The sequence below is a fragment of the Phaseolus vulgaris genome, chromosome 1, assembly GCF_000499845.2.
Source record: "Phaseolus vulgaris cultivar G19833 chromosome 1, P. vulgaris v2.0, whole genome shotgun sequence".
NCBI classification, from domain to species: Eukaryota; Viridiplantae; Streptophyta; class Magnoliopsida; order Fabales; family Fabaceae; genus Phaseolus; species Phaseolus vulgaris.
Genome location: NC_023759.2, coordinates 27,787,838 through 27,808,842, shown reverse-complemented (window position 1 = coordinate 27,808,842; position 21,005 = coordinate 27,787,838). Strand labels below are relative to the sequence as shown.

The following is a 21,005-nucleotide window of genomic DNA, read 5'->3' as shown; positions in this document are numbered from 1 at the left end:
TTGTTTGTTCTTTTATAATAATTTATTATTTACGTCTCTCTCCTTTTCCGTAACTGTTCCCGCCGGTTGACCGAGTGCGTCTTCGCGCGTGGCTTGTCCTCGCGAGCTAGGGCACCTTCGTTCTGCACCGTCTGTGTGTACCTGAAAAGAAGTGAACAAAGGGGCGCCCTCGCGGCCGTTTGCACTCCGACGATCAAGTCAGCTGGCGAGAAACAATAAATGTGACGCACCTCCGTATCGGAGCACCGTGACTGGATGCTCTGAAGGTGGTCTAATGACTGAGTAACTGAATGCTGCCCTAATTGCCTGTGCGTACAGTGGGTTCGCGAGCAAGCAACTAGTGTGTGTGTGAACTGTGAAAAACTCGGAATTCCCCCGTCTCAAACGTCTAAAGCTCCTTTTAAACGTCTCCAGCTTTTAAAGCGTCTTAAAGTGCACTTAAAGCGTCTTAAAGCGCATTTAAGGCGCTTAAAGACGTTCAACACATTTAAAACGTTCAAAGCATTTAAAGTGTTTAAAGTGCTTTAAAGCGTTCGAAACGTAAGCTAAATAGACGGGTACCTCAGCAGACTCTCAGGGCCACGTGTACCCCCTGATGATTCGATACTTACTGCCATTTGTTCTTCTGAGTTGATCGCTATTCTCTGTGGAGGGTCTTACAGCGTCGTAACCCAACTTAGGGATAATCCATCGTGTAAGTCCTCCTTCCTCGAAGTGCATCTGGCGCAAGGGGTGACTTTTTGGGTGCCAACTCATGCACCCCAACCTCTAGTCACTTGCCCTGGGAGTGTATCTACCTTTCTCTCGTACCATGCACATGGTTTGCCCCTGGGCGTGGCCCTCTCATGGGTCGTATCTATCCCAGGGGTCTCCCAGAGGTGGCGTGGGTACTTCACAAGTCAGGTTACTCCTCACTGGTACTAGAACTATGGCCTTGAAGCCACCTGTCTCTTTCCTTATTACTGTTCTGAGGTACTGAGGCCTCTCGTGGTGTCACCCCCTCCACGGTCTTTCCTACTCGAGGGTATCGGGGGGTGACACCGTTGATGCCTTATCCTGGCGACGCCTTAACCCGGCGACGCCTAAACTTGGCGACGCCTCTCCTTGGCGATGCCTCACCCTGGCGACGCCCATGCCTGGCGACGCCTCAAGCGGTCAACCTGTTCACTTTCATCCCTTGGGCCCCTTTAGGGGTCCCACCATATGTTGACTTTAACTTTGACTTTGGTCAATGCCCGGGAACGGGACGGTACAGTAACTATACCAACCTTTTTTAAAAATACCATTATCTTTGAGTTGATTTGAGTTCTAATGGGATTATTCATTTTTTAAATTGTTTTTGTTCAATATTTCTGTAATATAAAAATGTGTATATTTAATTGTTGTGTAATAACAGAAACGGATAGTAAATTTTAATTTGATTAAATTTTATATTTCATTATTTAAAAATAAAAAATGCGGATACTCAGCGCTCTCGTGCCTGTGTGCTCGCTAATAATAATAATAATAATAATAATAATAATAATAATAATAATAATAATAATAATAATAATAATAATAATAATAATAATATAATAATAATAATAATAATAATATAATAATAATAATGATAATAATGATGGTGCAAGCAACAACCACACTGCAAATTATTATGACACATTAAAAAGTTCCATCGTGTACCACGTGTTTTTTTATTACACATCATGCGGAGGACAGGTAAATATCTAAAAGGTTGATGGATCCAACATATCATTATTTTATTTTAAATTATAAATTCGTTGGATCACGATAGATTGCTACGTCAATACAGCTTTTTTTATTTAAAAAGTTGAATTTATTTCAAGTATTTAGGATTAAGAATTCGTATCAAATTTTTAGTTTACATATTTCTAAAACATTAATATATATATATATATTATTGTTGTTGTTTGTTTATTTTATACTTTGATTTTTTTCTAATAATAAAGATATTATATTCAAATAAAATTAGGTTAATTATGAATATTTTTAGATTTTATTAATTGAATTTATCAATTTAAATCAACTTATGCTATATAAGGACTTAATGATATGTATTTTAATTAAGTTCCTCGATTATCTCATAATTAAGCTAATATTGAAGGTAATACAAAAAAAACTCTACTTTTTAACTAAAAATTAAAACTAAAAATGAAATTTTGAAAGTTAACTATTTCCTCATTTCCATCTTTAACTAGAGTTACTCGTCAATAAAAATAAAGATATTATTTCAATATGGGTTCACATACATTAGTTCTTTAAAATTAAAGAGAATTGTTTTTTATAATAAAATGGTTACTCCTTTCTACAAATTATACTTTATATTTTTTCTTTGTTTATCTTTATTCAATATATTTGTGGGTTGCAATATTGATAAAGTATTTTAAAAGTTATTAATAATAAAAATTAAGTTTAGTTAAGTTTTAGTACCGACCAGGTCATCGGGTGTGATGACGTGTCTAGCACGTGACTACGTGAGGCGTGTTTAGCAAAGCACGTGGCTAGAGAAGGGCGAGTGGTTCAGAAGCTAGTGTAGTCGCCGCTCATGGAAGCGGCGTGCTACAACTTACATGATCGGTTGTCGCCGAGATTGTATAACGTTGACGTGTTAGACGATTGGCGACCAAGTGGCCTGATATCGCCGCAAGAAGCACATCGTCGGATTTCCCAACAGACTCAGTTAAGGCTATTGGGAACTCAGAAGAGTAAGTCCAAGCGTGTAAGTCCAATGAGATGATTGTAGCGCTAGCATGGGGCATGGAGGTCGAGTAGGTGGAAGGGAACAGCTTGTCCATCAGCTACAGGATTCCCAGAGTGGACATTCGCTGGTGGACAGGTTCCCCCAGCTGGAACATGCATGGTGTAGCAATAAGGAAGGTACCACTAACGACAAGCGATGTCACAGAGATGGTGCATTTTGCTACACCCGATACTTGCCTTGTCAGGTGGTGTTCTAGAGCATATTGCGTGCTAGCTTGCTCCCTGAGTAGAGGACTTAGCCGCGCGGCTGGTTACAACATAGAAATAAGGTTCAAGTTGCCCAAACCCAGATGACGACACGTGTAGGGTTGGATGCTACCTGCTACTCCAACCCAGATGATGACACGTGTAGGGTTGGATGCAATAGAGAAATGACGCTCAAGTTATCCTAGCTCAGATGATGACACGTGTAGGGCTGGGCGCTACCTGCTATCCCAGCCCAGATGGCGACACGTGCAGGGCTGGATGCGAGCCACGCGTCCAAAAGCAGAACGGCCTGGAGAGAGAAGAAACCTAGATATAAAGGTAAACTTAACAGAATTTGCAGAGGTACGTTTTTCATTACGGCTCATTGCTAGGGTTGTGTGCCTTTAGTACGGTTCTACAGAGCATATTTTCTCTCAGTTTTTGGATGTTCTTGTTACTGACTTGAGCATCAGAGCGCCACCGGCCGCAGAGGCGACACCTTGTGTTTTCAGGTTCTAAGAGAGGCTTTCTGTGGTGTGGACTTGAAGGGCACGTGGAGTCCAGCTGGTGAGGAGGTTCATGACGAGGCAACGCTCTAGCGCTAAGTCAACCGGCAGGATCATCTGGCGCCCACCGTGGGGCCGTATAAAAGGTGTGATGGCATTTTCATGAAGTTCTTCTTGAATCAATGTAGAGTATGGGGCGGAAGCAATGAATGAGAGTGAGCAAGATCCTCCTAAGAGTGGTGTTCATCTTGTAGGTGCATGATAAGTGTGGGTACTGAGTGGTTCAGCCAGCTCAAGGGAAAAGATGAAGGAATTGAAGTTTAGAGCCTAGGATTCTAGGGAGAAGCAAAGTTGAGCACAAATTGGCAGCATAACTTTACTCACAATAAACTTGCCAAATACATGAGATAGCCTCCCTATTTATAGGCTATTTGGGACATAAATCATAAGCTAAAGCTTAATGAAATGTAAACCAAATGAAATGCAAAGCTATGCCATGTGCCATGACCGGTCACACCTAGCAAAGTTCTAGAAGGTTTCATTTCAAAATACTTTCTACACTACCCTATCTACTAAATACCCCTATTGGGCCTTGATGCAACATATACAAGGCTTTCTCTCTTCCATCCGTGGCCTCTTCCACTTGTGCTTGTACATGCTTGGCCATTGATCTTGTGAGAGGACCTAGACGGTCTAATGGCACACCTAGACGCTCCATGGGTAGACGCTTTCCTTCTTCACGGTCTAGACGCTCATTCCTTGGAGCTAGACGCTCTCCTTGGTCTAGACGCTCTTCATGGTGTGGGCTTTGGCTCCCATGGCTAGATGTGCTTGGCCCTCCTCCATCATCCCCTCCCCCTTGGAAAGGATTTGTCCTCAAATCCAGCTCGTCATCGTCATTGGTACCTACAAATGGAGAAAGATCAATTACATTAAAAGTGTCATGTACGCCATATTCAAGAGGTAGGTCCAATTTATATGCATTGTTGTTGACTCGCTTGAGAACTTGGAAAGGTCCATCTCCTCGGGGACTTAGTTTGGACTTCCTTTGAGTTGGAAATCTATCTTTGCGAAGGTGAAGCCAAACTAAGTCTCCTTCCTCAAAAATTATTTCTCTCTTCCCTTTATTGTTGTATTTTGTGTACTTTTCATTTTGTTGTTGTATTTGGAGTTTAATCTTCTCATCCATTTTCTTTACAAAATCAGCTTTGATTACGCCTTCCTTATGCACAAAATCTTGTGGATTAGGAAGGGGTATCAAATCCATGGGTGTGAGAGGATTAAAGCCATATACTACTTCAAAAGGAGAAGCATTAGTAGTCTTGTGAACTACTCTATTGTAAGCAAACTCAATATGGGGAAGGTACTCATCCCAAGATTTGTGGCTGCCCTTCATGATAGCCCTAAGCATAGTTCCAAGAGATCTATTGACTACTTCGGTTTGTCCATCCGTTTGAGGGTGACAAGAAGTTGAAAATTGTAGTCTTGTTCCAAGTTTACCCCAAAGAGTTTTCCAAAAGTGGCTGATAAACTTGGGATCTCTATCGGACACTATACTTCTAGGGAGACCATGGAGTCTCACCACTTCTCTAAAGAAGAGTTTAGAAATATTTTGAGCATCATCTACTTTGTGGCATGGAATAAAATGGGACATTTTGCTAAAACGGTCCACTACCACAAAGATAGAGTCATGGCCTCTTGCAGTCCTAGGAAGTCCTAAAATGAAATCCATGCTAATGTCTTCCCTAGGAGCATTTGCAATCGGCAAGGGGGTATAGAGTCCATGCGGCATTGTTCTAGACTTTGCTTTTAAACATGAGATGCATCTAGAACAATGTCGTTGAACATCTTTCCTCATGTGTGGCCAACAAAATTTTGCTTTTAAAAGATCTAGAGTTTTATCAACTCCAAAATGGCCCATGAGTTCCCCTTCATGTGATTCTTTGACAAGGAGTTTCCTATGTGTTCCTTGGGGAATGCAAAGTTTTCCCTCTTTAAAAAGATATCCCTCGGACACATAATAACCTCCTTGCGCTCTATGTAGACATTGGGCATAGATGGATGAGAGTTCTTGGTCATCTTGGTAAAACTCTCTTATGTGGTCAAATCCAAGAATTTGGGCACCCAATTTTGAAAGGAGTGTATGCCGTCTTGAAAGAGCATCGGCCAATATATTGGTGCTCCCTTTCTTGTATTTGATTACATAAGGAAATTGTTCAAGAAATTCCATCCATTTAGCATGTCTCTTGTTGAGCTTGTGTTGGCCCTTTAAATATTTTAAAGACTCGTGATCACTATGTATGACAAATTCTTTAGACACAAGGTAGTGTTCCCAAGTCTTTAGGGCTCGCACAAGAGCATAGAGCTCTTTGTCATAGGTGGGGTAGTTGAGGATGGCACCATGGAGTTTTTCACTAAAATAAGCAATGGGGTGTCCACCTTGCAACAAAACCGCACCTATGCCTACCCCCGATGCATCACATTCTATCTCAAAGGTTTTGGAAAAATTTGGAAGAGATAGGATGGGTGCATTGGTGAGTTGAGCTTTTAGCCTTTGAAAGGCTTGCTCATGCTTTTCATTCCAACAAAATGCAACATCTTTTTTAACAAGTTCATTCAAAGGAGATGCTAGGCTAGAAAAATTAGGCACAAACCTTCTATAGAAGCTAGCTAACCCATGAAAACTTCTTACATCACTTACATTTTGTGGAGTTGGCCACTCTCGGATGGCTTTGATTTTCTCGGGATCTACATGCACCCCCTTATTGTTTACTATGAAGCCTAAAAAGACTACACTATCTACACAAAAGGTACACTTATCCCTATTTGCAAAAAGACTATTTTTCCTAAGAACTAGAAGAACTTCCCTAAGGTGACTTAGATGGTCTTCTAGGGTTTTACTATATACTAAAATATCATCAAAGTAAACTACTACATATTTACCTATACAATCCCTCAAGGTGTGATTCATAAGCCTCATGAATGTACTTGGGGCATTAGTAAGCCCAAAGGGCATCACCAACCACTCGTATAATCCAAATTTGGTCTTAAAAGCGGTTTTCCACTCATCACCCTCCTTGATTCGAATTTGGTGATATCCACTTTTAAGGTCAATTTTGGAGAATAGAGTTGACCCATGCAATTCATCAAGCATATCATCAAGCCTTGGAATGGGATGCCTATACTTGATGGTGATGTTGTTGATTGCTCGACAATCACAACACATGCGCCATTTTCCATCTTTTTTTGGCACCAACAAGACAGGTACAGCACAAGGGCTTAGGCTCTTTTGAACCCAACCCTTCTCCAACAAGTCTTGAACTTGTGATTCTATCTCCTTAGTTTCCTCGGGGTTGGTTCTATAAGCAGGCCTATTTGGTAGGCTTGCCCCCGGGATAAAGTCAATTTGATGTTCTATTCCCCTTAGAGGAGGAAGCCCAATGGGTCCTTCTTGTGAGAATAGATCTTCAAATTCACTCAAAAGATATTCGATTTGAGGAGGTAAATTCATAAGTTCACTACTTGTGGCAGTGCATGTAAGTGCTCCTTTACACAAGATAAGGCTTGGTTGTTCAACAAGAAGCAAGTTTTCAAAGACGTTTTCAAGAGGCTTTGCTTGTTGACCATCCTTGTGGGAAGGAACACTCTTCTCCCACGCCTTCCTATCCCTAAGGATTTTCTCTTTTTCTAGCGCTTTTTTTTTTTTGTTTTCCTCATCCCTCTTTTGCTTCATTTGTATTTGGTCTTTTACCACTTGAGAATGTGGTAAAGGACTAAGTACAAACTTTTTATACTTATGGGTAAAGGAAATTTCGTTAGTGAGACCATCATGCAAGGTTTTCTTATCAAATTGCCATGGTCTCCCTAATAAAATATGACAAGCTTCCATAGGCACTACATCACATAAAACTTTGTCTTTGTAGTTCCCTATGGAAAACTTGATTTCCACTTGCTTGTCTTCATGTAGTTCCCCATTTTCATTAAGCCATTGAAGTTTGTAAGGTTTTGGGTGGGGAACCACTTGTAGCTTAAGCTTTTCAACCATCCTAGCACTACAACAATTACAACTAGAACCACTATCCACAATGAGAGAGCATATGTTTTCTAAAACATTGCATCTTGTATGAAATATGTTCTCTCTTTGTGTTTCAATGGATGTGCTAGGGTGATTGTTGAGGGTTATCCTAATCATAAGCAATTCTCCCTCTAGTGGAGCTACCCTCTCATCCTCTCCCCCTTCCTCTCTCTCACTAGGCTCATCCTCGCCACTAGTGTACTCATCTACACCTTTAAGAAACAAAGTCCTTTGGTTTGGACATTGTGCTTGCACATGCCCCCTACCATAGCACTTAAAACATTTAACATCTCTAGCTCGGATGGGTGGGGTTGAGGTTTCTTTGGTGAAGGGCTTGGTAGGCTCTTTTGGTTTTTCCTTGGATGTACTACCCTCCCTTCTAAACTCTTTCTTGGGATAAAAGCTAGAATAGGGGCTCACCTTTTGACTTGAGGTTTTGCGCAAGTTTTGTTGCTCAACTTTAATGCAAAGTTGAATCAAATCATTCAAGTCTTGATAAGGTAAGAGCTCTACTCTATCTCTTATCTCAAGTGATAGGCCACTAAGGAACCTAGCTATGGTGGTTTCCTCCTCTTCTCTAATGGATGCTCTCATCATGTAGAGCTCCATTTTTTGCCTATACTCTTCCACACTCATGTTCTTTTGTTGGAGTCTTTGGAGCTTGTCCATCAACTCCCTATGGTAGTAGGAAGGTATATGTCGACGTCTTAGGGCTCCTCTAAGGTCATTCCAATATGTAATGGAAGGTTCCCTATGAAGACGTCTATGTCTTTCGAGAGAGGTCCACCAATACATGGCGTTCCCTTGGAAACTAAGGGTGGCTAAGGGTACTTTTCGTTCCTCACTTACCCTATGGCAAGCAAAGAGTTGCTCTACCTTCATCTCCCAATCTAGATATACTTCTACATTTTCCTTTCCATGAAAATGAGGTAGGTCTACTCTTGTTTCCCTTGGCACCTCTTGTTCCCTTTGCCTAGTTCTTCTAGGGGGTGGTTGGTAATAATCATTGATTCTACGGCTTCCCTCCCCTAGAGACTCAATACTTTGAGAATGGGATGCATGAGTTTTTTTTTATTTTTGTGATTTTTGTGATTTCTCTTCTTGAGCTTTAGCCAACTCATTGATTTTGTTCTCATTCTCCAATTGTCTAAAAGATATCAATTGTACCGCTTGGGATACTTCTTTTAAAAGAGTTTTCAAAGATTTTACTTCACTTTCTATAGACTTTGGAGAGTGAGAAGAAGAAGACATGGCTAAAACTTTGTGTATATAGGTGTTTTACTTTGAGAAAGTTTAGGAAAGTTAGAGAAGGTAGTTTTCCAGGTAAGGGAGGTGAGTCACAAAGGACTACTTAAGTACCAAGCCTTTTCCTTGCCAAAAACTATCCCCCAATATCTTCACACAAGACTTTCTCTTAGTGAAACACTTAGAACACAAATAAGTTGAGAAATAAATGCAAGAAAACAATGTAAGCTAACTATGCAACAAAGCTAGTCGGTTTAGCACACAAATTAAACAAAATCAAACATGCAAAGCGTAGCTATGAAAGCAAAAGAAAAGCAATTACAAACAAGTAACAATTACTAATCAAGAATGCTATACTATTCGGCCCTAGGTGAGGCTTCTTGGACACTTTGAGCCCTTGAAGACACACTCACCGTCTAAAGCGTAATTAACAAGGTAATTAACAATAAATCAAGTTGCAAAGGAAATAAGAGAACTCCCTTTGTTGATCCTCTTTTGATTAGTGCACTTCCTTGTTGTCTTTGATTGTTGCTCTTCCAAGTGTTTGTAGTGTTTATTTCAAGAATGTTTGTTTCGGCTTTGACCTTGTCTTCTCCTTAGAATGATGGCCTTTAATCCTCTAATTTCCAGCACCTAGCAAAGGGCTAAACCTTAACCAAATCAAGTTCCCATTCACATAAGCACCAAAGAAGAATTAAATTCCAGCACCCAATTTAGAGGTCAAAGAACAAAAGCAAGAAACAAATTTAATTGAATAAAACAGTACCACCAAAAGGATTTAGATTGTGACAACTAGAAAGAGAGTCAAGTAATTAAAGCAAACAAATAAAGGTACTCAATTAAAGGTTGGCACACAAAAAGAATTCCTAAAGAAAAGCACTAGATTAGATGACCAAATAAAAAAAACAGCACCACTGGAAAATGTTGTGGGCCAGAAAACGTGTTTGTTCCCCGATTTATGCTGATCTGTATTTTTGGAATTTGGCTCTGAAATTTGTTATGCAAGATATTCAGGATCTTATCTAAAATCTGGCTTTGGATTCACTCAAAACGGATGCACCATTTTTTTTTAATAAATTTTGCAAAATTGGTGTTCGGTTAGGCCAGCTGGAGCGCTTCAGATTTGCACCCTGATCTTAAAAGATTTATCATTTTTTTTCTGTTGCTTCTTTTGACCTAATTCTTTTTTTTTGTCTTTTCTATAACACTTTAAACTTGCATTTTCCAGAAAATCAGAATTTTCCTATGGGTGGAAATATTTTTCTGGGTTAAAACAGCCAAAACAGAGAAGGTGTAAACAGGGGAATCTGAAAACTGGAAACAAAAACAACAAGATACCAAAGTTTAGACACAATGGAAATTTGTGAAATAGAATTGTGTATGATCTAAACACAATATGAACTCAAACTAAAAATTAAAAAGGCACCAAAGGAGCAAAGAACAGCAGATTCAAGCAAAATAAAGAGACCCAAAATCAAGAAACAAATAAGCCAAATAAAAGGACTACTATGAATTGTTGACAATATGGATGAACATGACTTGACAAAACATGTATAGATTCAGAAAATTAAAGACTCAAAGCATAATATGAAGCAAAATAATGAAAGCAATACAAAGCCTAAAAACAAAATAGCAACACAAAGGTGTATGGAATCCTATCACAAATTGCACAAGAACTTGTTCAAGATCAAATGAACAAGAGTGCTTCAGTTGGATCTTCCACAAAGCACACCAAGAACAAATTAAAATGTAAAAAACAGCAAGACAAGTAAGGAAAGTAAATGACAATATGAAATAAAGAAGAACTAAAATTTAAAAGGCAAGGAGCTACTCATCTTGAAGAACCAAAGCTCATGATACCAAATGATGGCATTTTCATGAAGTTCTTCTTGAATCAATGTAGAGTATGGGCGGAAGCAATGAATGAGAGTGAGCAAGATCCTCCTAAGAGTGGTGTTCATCTTGTAGGTGCATGATAAGTGTGGGTACTGAGTGGTTCGGCCAGCTCAAGGGAAAAGATGAAGGAATTGAAGTTTAGAGCCTAAGATTCTAGGGAGAAGCAAAGTTGAGCACAAATTGGCAGCATAACTTTACTCACAATAAACTTGCCAAATACATGAGATAGCCTCCCTATTTATAGGCTATTTGGGACGTAAATCATAAGCTAAAGCTTAATGAAATGTAAACCAAATGAAATGCAAAGCTATGCCATGTGCCATGACCGGTCACACCTAGCAAAGTTCTAGAAGGTTTCATTTCAAAATACTTTCTACACTACCCTATCTACTAAATACCCCTATTGGGCCTTGATGCAACATATACAAGGCTTTCTCTCTTCCATCCGTGGCCTCTTCCACTTGTGCTTGTACATGCTTGGCCATTGATCTTGTGAGAGGACCTAGACGGTCTAATGGCACACCTAGACGCTCCATGGGTAGACGCTTTCCTTCTTCACGGTCTAGACGCTCATTCCTTGGAGCTAGACGCTCTCCTTGGTCTAGACGCTCTTCATGGTGTGGGCTTTGGCTCCCATGGCTAGATGTGCTTGGCCCTCCTCCATCAAGGTGATTCCCAACCATAGTTCGTGTTTGTTGAGGTTTTGGTGCTTTCTGTTCGACAGCTCACTGTCGCAGTCGGTTCCTGGAGTTTTCACCGTTTGTTTGGAATTTCTTTGAGTTGCTGAGTTTGCTGAGAAAGGATGAGGACAACGCGATCTAGTTCAGTCACGCCGTCAACAGATGAGGACGCTGTGTCTATGACGCAGGTCATGGACATGATGAGGGCGTTGTAGGAGAACGTGGCCGCATCACGTTCTGAACAGGAAAGGATGCACAAGGCACTGGTGGCCTCGCAAGCCAGGAATGAGGAGCTCAACAGGGTCAACGAAGAGCTGCGTAAAGCTCTTCAAGAGCGGGAGGAGCGTGCAGTCGGGGACAAATCTTCATCCCCATCCCCACCGCACAGCTTTCCCATGCCATTTTCCTAAGAGATCATGGATTCGGTGGTCCCAGCCAATACAGTGGCGGTGAAGGCGTCTTTCACTGGGGTGGAGGACCCTGAGGCCCATCTCACTGCGTTCCACACTCAGATGATGCTCTCGGGAGGGTCGGACGCGGTTTACTGTAAGGTGTTCATGAGCACTCTTAGTGAAACAGCATTGGACTGGTTCGTCAGTTTACCTACTGGCCACATTACCTCATTTCAACAGTTTTCCAAAATGTTTGTTGAGCAATATATAGTGAACAAGGCACCACCATTGGTGTCTTACGACCTGTTCGACGTAAGCCCTAGTTAAACCGCGCGCCCAGGCACGGGTCCAGCCGCAGAGGGTCATGGAGGCGGTGGTGGGAAAGAGGGACCAAAGGATGCGCCATCCTTATGACCCTAAAAAGAATAAGAACAAGGGGTCGGGGCGGCCCAGAGAGACTAATCGCCCTCCAAGGTACGAGTTTGTGATGGGGTTGGCCGATCTGATCGCCATCCCAAACATTGCTGCCAGGCTCAAGGTGCCTGAGAAGACGACGGAAAAGGTTTTGGGACCAAAACCAGACGCGTGGTGCGAGTTCCACAAGAACTTTGGCCACTCTATCAACTCGTGTTTGGCTTTGGGACACCAACTCGCCGAGTTGGTCAAGTGCGGTTTCTTGAAAGATTACTTGCTGGAAAAGCAAGCGGGCCAAGCGTCAGGATCCCAACCGACGGGCAATGAAGGGCAGCAGCACGAGGTGCCCATTCACGGTGAGATCCACACCATAGCTGGTGGATTCTCCGACGGGGGGTGCACTGCATCGCAACGCAAGAAGTACGCAAGGTCAGTGATGTCAGTGGAAGGTTTTGAAGATCACTCGCCCGACGTGGACATCACGTTCACCAAAGGGGACCTTAGGGACGTTGTGCCTCACGACAACGACCCTATTGTAATATCGCTTGTCACGGCGGGAAGGACCATCCACCGGGTGCTAGTCGACCAAGGAAGTTCGGCAGATGTAATGTTTTGGCCGACTTTTGAGAAGCTACAACTGTCCCCTGACCAGCTGAGGCCCTATGGGGGCTGCTTGTACGGCTTCGCCTGCGACCAAGTGGAAGTCAGGGGGTATATTGAGTTGAGGACGACGTTCACAGATGGTTTGGCTTCACGAACAGAGAAGATCAGATATCTTGTAGTAAACGCTCTATCAGCATACAATATACTGTTGGGAAGGCCAACGCTCTACAGAACGGGAGTTGTGCCTTCGACAAGGCACATGAAGGTCAAACTACCGTCGATGGAAGGTTTGATCATCACCATCTGTTCTGACCAGAAGGAGGCGAAGAAGTGCTACGTGAACAGCCTCAAGAACAAGAGATCTATATGTCACGTAACCACAACGCCGCCCCTGGTGTGGAGCCTGCGCGGGAAGACCGGCGAGTTTCGGATACGGCGTTAGAGGTGGTCGCCAAGGGCGATGTGCCAATGGAGGATATAGAGGCGAGGCCTGAGAGCGCCGCTCGGTTGGAGGGAGAAAGAAACTGCTCCGAGACCGCTAGGGAAGCAGGTATCGCGAGGGTGCTAATCGCCAGCGAAAAGAAGCCTCAGCCAGTGGAGGAATGGCTCGAGAAGAAGATCAACGACAATACGTTTAAGCTGGGGAGAACCTTAGACAGCGAGACGCAAGACCAAATCGCCAAGGTGATAAGTAGACACCTGGATGCATTTGCGTGGTCTGCTTCAGACATGCCTGGAATCGACCCCGATTTCTTGTGCCATCGCTTAGCAATGGATCCCCAAGTCAGGCCCATCTGCCAAAGAAGGAGAAAGTTCAACGAGGAAAAAAGGCAGGCGATCAAAGACGAAACACAAAAACTCCTTGCAGCAGGCCACGTCAGGGAGATCCAATATCCAGAATGCCTCGCCAATGTCATTCTGGTCAAGAAGAGTAGCGGAAAATGGCGGATGTGTGTTGACTTCACAGACCTGAACAAGGCCTGACCAAAGGATTCTTATCCTTTGCCGAGTGTAGACGCCCTGGTAGACAGTGCATCAGGGTGCAAGCTACTCAGTTTTCTGGATGCCTTCTCAGGGTACAACCAAATCAAAATGCACCCCATGGATGAAGAGAAGACTGCCTTCATGACGGAAAGGTCATGCTACTGCTACAAGGTGATGCCCTTTGGGCTAAAGAACACGGGAGCCACGTACCAAAGGCTAATGGACAAGGTGCTCGCACCTATGCTCGGAAGGAATGTGCAGGCATACGTTGACGACATGGTCGTGACGTCCCTGGGGAAAAACAAGCACGTCGACGATTTGGAAGAGTTGTTCATCACCATATCCAGGTACAAGCTGAAACTGAATCCTGAGAAGTGTGTTTTTGGCGTGGAGGCAGGGAAATTTCTGGGATTTCTCCTGTCGGAGAGGGGAATCGAGGCTAACCCCGAGAAATGTGCCGCCATTTTGGCGATGAGGAGCCCCACCACTGTGAAGGAGGTGCAGCAGCTCACGGGGCGGATGGCCGCCCTGTCCCGATTCGTATCGGCAAGTGGAGAGAAGGGCCACCCATACTTTTAGTGCTTGAAGAGGAACAACAGGTTTGTCTGGACGAAGGAGTGTGAGGAGGCCTTCATAAAGCTCAAAGAATATTTGGCGAGCCCACCAGTTCTGTGCAGACCCCAAGCAGCAACGCCACTCAGGCTGTATTTTGCCATAATTGAGAGGGCAATAAGCGCAGTGCTCGTCCAGGATCAAGATCAGGTCCAAAAACCCATCTATTTTGTTAGCAAGGTGTTGCAAGGCCCAGAAGTGAGGTATCAGGCCTTAGAAAAGGCAGCGTTAGCGGTTGTATTTTCGGCGAGGAGGCTGCGCCATTACTTCCAGAGCTTTACGGTGTTGGTAATGACTGACTTGCCCATCCAGAAGGTTTTGAAGAAACCAGATGTAGCTGGAAGAATGGTGAAGTGGGCGGTGGAGTTGTCAGAATTCGACATCAAGTACGAGCCCCAGGGATCGATCAAGGGGCCGATCTTCGCTGATTTCGGGTTGAGTTGTCTTCCGAAACAGCGCAAAACGCTAAGGATGACTTTCGTTGGGTACTCTCGGTGGATGGGTCGTCTAACCAGCTGGGCAGCGGGGCTGGGGTTATTTTGGAGGGACCCGACGGGGTGTTTATAGAGCAATCACTGAGGTTTTCTTTCAAAGCAAGCAACAATCAAGCGGAGTATGAGGCCTTGATCGCCGGTATCTTGTTGGCAAAAGAGATGGGGGCAAAGGTGCTAATGGCCAAGAGCAACTCGCTGTTGGTCACTGGACAGGTAACTGGCGAGTTCCAAGCCAAAGATCCACAGATGGCAGCCTACCTGGAGTACGTGCACGAGCTAAGGAGATCTTTCGTTTTGTTTGAAGTGGTGCACGTGCCAAGAGAACAGAATGCCCGAGCTGACTTGCTAGCCAAGCTCGCCAGTTCGGGCAAGGGGGGCAGACAGAGGACTGTCATTCAAGAAACTTTGAAAGCGCCTCGAGCATTCGTGGCAGACCACCAAGTTCTTCATGTTTGCAGGTCGACGGAAAGAACGACGAGGAGACATAGGTCCCTAACGCAGGAAACTTTGAGGACGCCGAGGGTCAGAGCGCGCCCAACGGAAGAAGTGAAAACGATGCGAGTTTGCGCTATCCACGAGCCAGATACGTGGATAACGCCATACCAACGCTATTTAGCGGATGGCGTGCTTCCAATGGACTCAACAGAGGCCAGAAAGATAAAGAAGAGCTCCAGCAAGTTTACCCTTATCGACGGCGAGCTGTACAGGTTCGAATTTACACACCCTCTTCTTGTATGCGTACATGGAGTGAAGTGCACGAGGATTATGGCTGAGCTCCATGAGGGGATTTGTGGGAGCCACATTGGAGGTCGATCTCTGGCGACAAGGACTGTCCGTGCAGGTTATTACTGGCTCACAATGAGGGAAGATTGCAAGAGATATGCCCAGCGTTGCAAGCAATGCCAACAACACGCTGACTGGCACAGGGTGCCCCTAGAAGAGTTAAAGTCAATCTACAACCCCTGGCCGTTCCACACGTGGGGAATCGACATCTTGGGGCCCTTCCCGTTGGCGATCAGGCAAATGAAGTATTTGGTTGTGGCGATCGAATACTTCACGAAATGGATTGAAGCAGAACCAGTAGCCCAGATCACCGCGCACAAAATCCAGAGTTTTGTGTGGAAGAATATTGTGTGTCGTTTTGGCGTGCCCAAGCGTCTAGTATCAGACAATGGGACTCAGTTTGCAAGCCACCTGTTGAAGAAGCTGTGCGAGGACATCGGGACACAACAGGTGTTTGCTTCCGTGGAACACCCGCAAACGAATGGGCAAGTGGAGTCCGCTAATCAGGTTCTGCTGAGAGGATTGAAGAGGAGGTTGGAAAAGGCCAAGGGGTTTGGGCTGCGGAGGTTCCCCGCATAGTGTGGGCATATCATACTACTGAGCAATCGGGAACCCACGAAACCCCGTTTAGCTTAGTGTATGGATGCGATACGATGATCCCAGTTGAAATCCAGGAAAGCTCGCCGAGATTCCAGAACTTCGTGGCGGAAGACTCGAACGCAGAAAGGAGAATGAACTTGGATTTGCTAGACGAGGTCAAGGAGGAAGCGCGGGTGAAGGCCGAGGCAGTAAAGAGAAGAGTCGAGCGTAAGTACAACTCCAAGATAAAGCCGAGGCAGTTCAGAGATGGTGACCTGGTGATGAGGAAGGCCCACTAGTACGAGATGGAAAACTAATTGTCACCCAAGTGGACAGGACCATTCAGAATAACCGAAGCACTCGGGAACGGCGCCTACCGCTTGGAGACGCTGGAGGGAGGGGCGATTCCTCGCACTTGGAACGCCACCCATCTCAAGTTTTACTACAGTTAAGGCATTGTAAGTAGCAATTAACTCCAACAGTTTAAGATGTATCAGTTTAAACAATTCTTCAAGGGGGCACTCTTTTTTCCCTAAGGAGGGTTTTTAATGAGGCCACCCAATAAAGAAGGTTTCGAAGTTTATCGAAGTTTCCCAGTTATTAAGTTTGCATGCTGTTTGTTTTTCAAGTTGTGGGGAAAGATTAAAAATGGTAAATCCAAATCGCATGCATCCAGTACAAAACTTTCGAAGCATGAAGTTTTAAACCCTCATCGCCACTCGGCGATTGGAGGTGCAAGTTTAAGTCTTAAAAGCCCTCATCGCCACCTGGCGACCGGAGGTGCAAGTTTAAGTTTTAAGTCCTCATCGTCGGAGGCACAAGTATAAAATTTTTTCTGACCGCCACCAGGCGAGAAAGAGATTTAAAAGACCTCCTCGCCTTGAGCGAGTGTAGGCGAGAAAGAGATTTAAAGACCTCCTCGCCTTGAGCGAGTGTAGGCGAGAAGAGATTTAAAAGACCTCCTCGCCTTGAGCGAGCGTAGGCGAGAAAGAGATTTAAAGACCTCCTCGCCTTGAGCGAGCGTAGGCGAGAAATAGATTTAAAAGACCTCCTCGCCTCGAGCGAGCGTAGGCGAGAAAAGATTAAAGTCCTCCTCGCCATGAGCGAGCACAGGCAAGAACAGATCACAAGACCTCTTTGCGTGAGCAAATTGAGGCAAGTTGAAAGCCCTCAGTGCATCTGGGGGAGGAGGAGATGTAGCCCCTGGGCAAGTTGAGGCATCAGGAAAAGTCCTTCTCACCCTCGAGTGAGTTCAGGCAAGATGAAACTGAAAAGTTAGGGGTGTTAACAATCTTAAGTATGGGAAAGGAGGTTGGAGAAGAACTCTTTTCCCCTTGAGTGAGACACCAATATTGACCTAGTAAGACCAGTTAAATTAGAAGCTAAAGGGTGGTTGGGGAGGTTCGCAGAGGGCACCCCACCACCCAAATCATTGTTCTGAAACTCAGGGAGGTAGAGAAGGATCCGAAAGGCGGCTCTACCCCCAGATGAGGGAACAATGATGTAAGTTATCCCAGGGTAAAGACTCGGAGAAGGTAGAGAGCGATCTGAAAGACAGCTCTCCTCCCAGGTGAGCAAAGATGAAATCAGAAGGCGGTCCCGCAGAGGACGTTTTCAGTTAAAAGGAAGATGACGTTACCAGAAGCCCGTGGTCTGGGATTGAAGTAGAAAGAGAATCGCATGGCGAGGGCCGCATCAGCGAAGTTCTGGGCGACGATATAGAAATGCCTTTGGCCTTAAGCAGGTCGGGCGAGAGAGGTTTCAGATGCTAAGATCGACCTAAGCCCTTATTGCCGAGTAAGTGATTTCGTATTTAACGTTATTGTTTCAAATTAACTGTTTGTTTAAGCTAAGGTAGTTCGCAGAGAGTTAAGTACCGGTTGGTACAAAGTACATTGAGTTGAGAAAAAACCATCCAGTTAAACCAGTTGATTGCACGACATATAAATTAGAAGACTATATATATATAAATGTATGTGCACATGGATATCGAATAGTTTGAACAGAGTGAAAATTATTACATATAGACCAAGGTAAAACACAAGAGGTTTCAAGGCGATAAGTCAACTGGGGGTACGATCTTTCCGTCCACCACCTCGTTGTATACCGAGAACTCGGAGAGATCAAGGTCGGGATATTTGCAAGCAAACTGCTTCAAAGCAGCACCAAAGCCGGAAATGAGAACTTGGGCAGCCTCAAGCTGAAGCTCGTCGATCTTCGTCTTGAACCCACTGTTCTCTTCACGAACCTGGGTGACTTCAAGCTCGAGCTCGTCGGCCTTTTTCTTGAGCCCGTTGTTCTCTTCGCGAACTCGGGCAAGCTCAACAGCGGTTTCACTTAGTTCCTGGGAGGCCTTATCCCGATCTTGCTCAACCTTTCCCAGAAGAGTCTCCCTCTCGATAGACCTCTTCTCCAGGTTGGCCATCTTTTGGGCGTCAGTTTTCTTTGCCTCCTCCAGCGTGGCAACTTTCTCCCTCAGAGGGACGATCCTGTTCTCCAGCTCGACGGCGTCCTGGAGTTTGTCGTGAAGTTTCTTGCGCAGTTCTTTGTTGTCCTTGCGCACGATTTGGAGTTCGTACTTGGGGGCGTTTTTGACTCGCGAAAACTCGAAGCCTTGCATCAGCATGTCACACTTGGTCTTCTCGGCTTCGGCTTTCGCGGTGCTTGCCACCTCCTGATTGATCCGATTATCGAGTTCAAACTTCTCCAAGGAGTCCCTTAGCCCTTCGCCGACGATTTGGGGAAGACAATCGTCAACCATGGCACTTAGGCGCACGGTGAAGGACTTCAAGGCTTCTTGAAGAGGGGCTAGGAGGCTTGAGGTTGCTGGAGGAGGCGGAGGTTGGTTCTCACCACCACCCTCACAAGGTTGAATGGCGAGGGGAGCTTCGAGGCGTGGTGGTGAAGCAAGAAGTTCTTCGGCGGCTTGGGAAGAGGCTTGCGTATCAGCAAGTTGCTCAGGAACGGCTTCAGCAACTGAGGCGTTTGAAGCAAGAACATCCCCAGCGGACTCGAATGGCGTGGAGGCACTGGAGGGGTTCTCGATGTAGTTTGGAGCGGCGCTCTCAATTGTTTGGGGCTCGATCACAGCCCTCCTTTTCCTCTTGCAGACTAGCCCGTCCTCGGTGCTTTCGTCCGCCTCTTCGTCTGACACTACCCTGGGGGCTTTCCTCTTAGCCTTCTTGAGGGGTAGTTTCTTGCGCTGGGGAGCTGGAAGAGCAGCAGCTGCGGATGGACCAACTGGCGGAGATTGGCCTTGGGCAGCGGCGATCTCCGCGACAGAGTTTGGGACCGTTTGGGAGCCCGCCGCAAGCTTGTGGGACTTGGCTATGGTGCGTAGCTCAGCCATCCTATCTTTTCCCAGCATCGTATCTGCAAAGGAGGGCCAACAGTTATCAACCCGCGCAGAAAATCGACAGTTAATAATGCATGGAGAAAGTTGAAACCATACGCGAAATTAGAACAACAACATCAGAGTAAAGACGAGGAAATGCAAACTCAAATTAAGGGAACTTGAAGGCTTAAGGACAGACCTATGTGAAAGTCCAGTTGGCTTTCAAAGAACTCGAAGGTGATGATGGAGGCAGTCGATAGGGTCACATTGGAAGAAGCGACTTTCTTCCAGAAACCGCACAAGTCCTTGTCGAGCTCCCCCATCTTTTCTGGCTCCCTGTACTTCCTGAAGCTCGACTCCTTCCTTTCGTTGTTCACCCAATACAAGGGGAACCCGTCAAGAAGGGAAGGGTCTTGGTCGCTGCAGCATACATGCACGAACTTACCCTTCCAATCCTTATAGGATTGCTGGAGGATGGAGAGAATGGACCTCCCAGCGACCCCATTGAGGCTGACCCATAGACGATCGCCCGGGTTCTTCGCCTCGAACAAGTAGAGGAACACATCCACCGAGGCCGGATGTCCCAAGTGCGCGCAGATAATTTGGTATGCCCGTACGAACGCCCAACTGTTGGGATGGAGCTGGGCGGGGGCTATGTCGACCTCGGTCAGGAGCTCCCTTTCAAAGCGTGTGAAGGGAAACCGAAGCTTGACCTTCTTGAACATAGTGGTGTAAACGAAGCAGAAAGGGGCGTAGTTGCTCCCCTGATTTTCGGTGCATATGGGCTCACCAGGAGGACAAGGGCGCACGGATACCTTGTCATCATGCTCTTTGCTGAAAGAGAGGTGATCCTAATCACCTTTCTTGAGACGAAGGATATCACGATCAGAGTTGATGCACGAAGTCTCACCCAGCAGGGTTGCAGAGGCCTACGAGTACAGTCGTTTGTAGTCTGGAAGAGGCTTCACCATCGCGCTGGTTTGTGGTGGGTTTGGTGGTGGTTGGCTAGGTCGAGAGGACGCGGGTCTTGCGACTCGGTCGGAAGGGACGTTAGAATCCCTTGGCGGGTCGCGGGAAGAGGAAGGGTTTGTGTTAGAATATATGCCCTTAAATGAGAGGGGGGGTGAATTGTTTAAGAAAGATTTTTGAAATCTTTTAACCTTAGAATGAAAATTCTTCAGAAGAACCTTGATTAAGGATTCAGTTTTTCCAAAACAAATAGCAAAAGCACAAAGCTGGAAAAACAATCGATTGTTTTAGCGAAACAATCGGTTGTTTATACCAGTTCCAAAATGTTCTGCCCGGTTGACCTGGGACGTCTTTGTGCGCAACCTCACCCGTCAGCTAGGGACTCCTTCCCACTGGTTACCTGTGGATTCCTGCAAAGAAGGACAAAAGGGGCGCCCTAGGGGCCATTTGCACTCCGACGCTCAAGTCAGCTAGC

The 21,005-nt window shown here is 45.1% G+C and overlaps 2 protein-coding genes across 2 annotated transcripts; one reads left to right on the top strand and one right to left on the bottom strand.

Moving 5' to 3' along the window:
* Positions 1-12,122: 12,122 nt before the first annotated feature.
* On the top strand, positions 12,123-13,217 carry LOC137815810 (uncharacterized). Its single transcript, XM_068618923.1, has one exon. The coding sequence runs from the start codon at positions 12,123-12,125 to the stop codon at positions 13,215-13,217; it is 1,095 nt and encodes a 364-aa protein (XP_068475024.1).
* Positions 13,218-18,277: 5,060 nt separating this feature from the next.
* Positions 18,278-19,594, bottom strand: LOC137815809 (uncharacterized calcium-binding protein C800.10c-like). The gene has a single exon (XM_068618922.1). It carries the CDS (start codon positions 19,592-19,594, stop codon positions 18,278-18,280), a length of 1,317 nt encoding a protein of 438 aa, XP_068475023.1.
* Between the last annotated feature and the right edge of the window lie 1,411 nt (positions 19,595-21,005).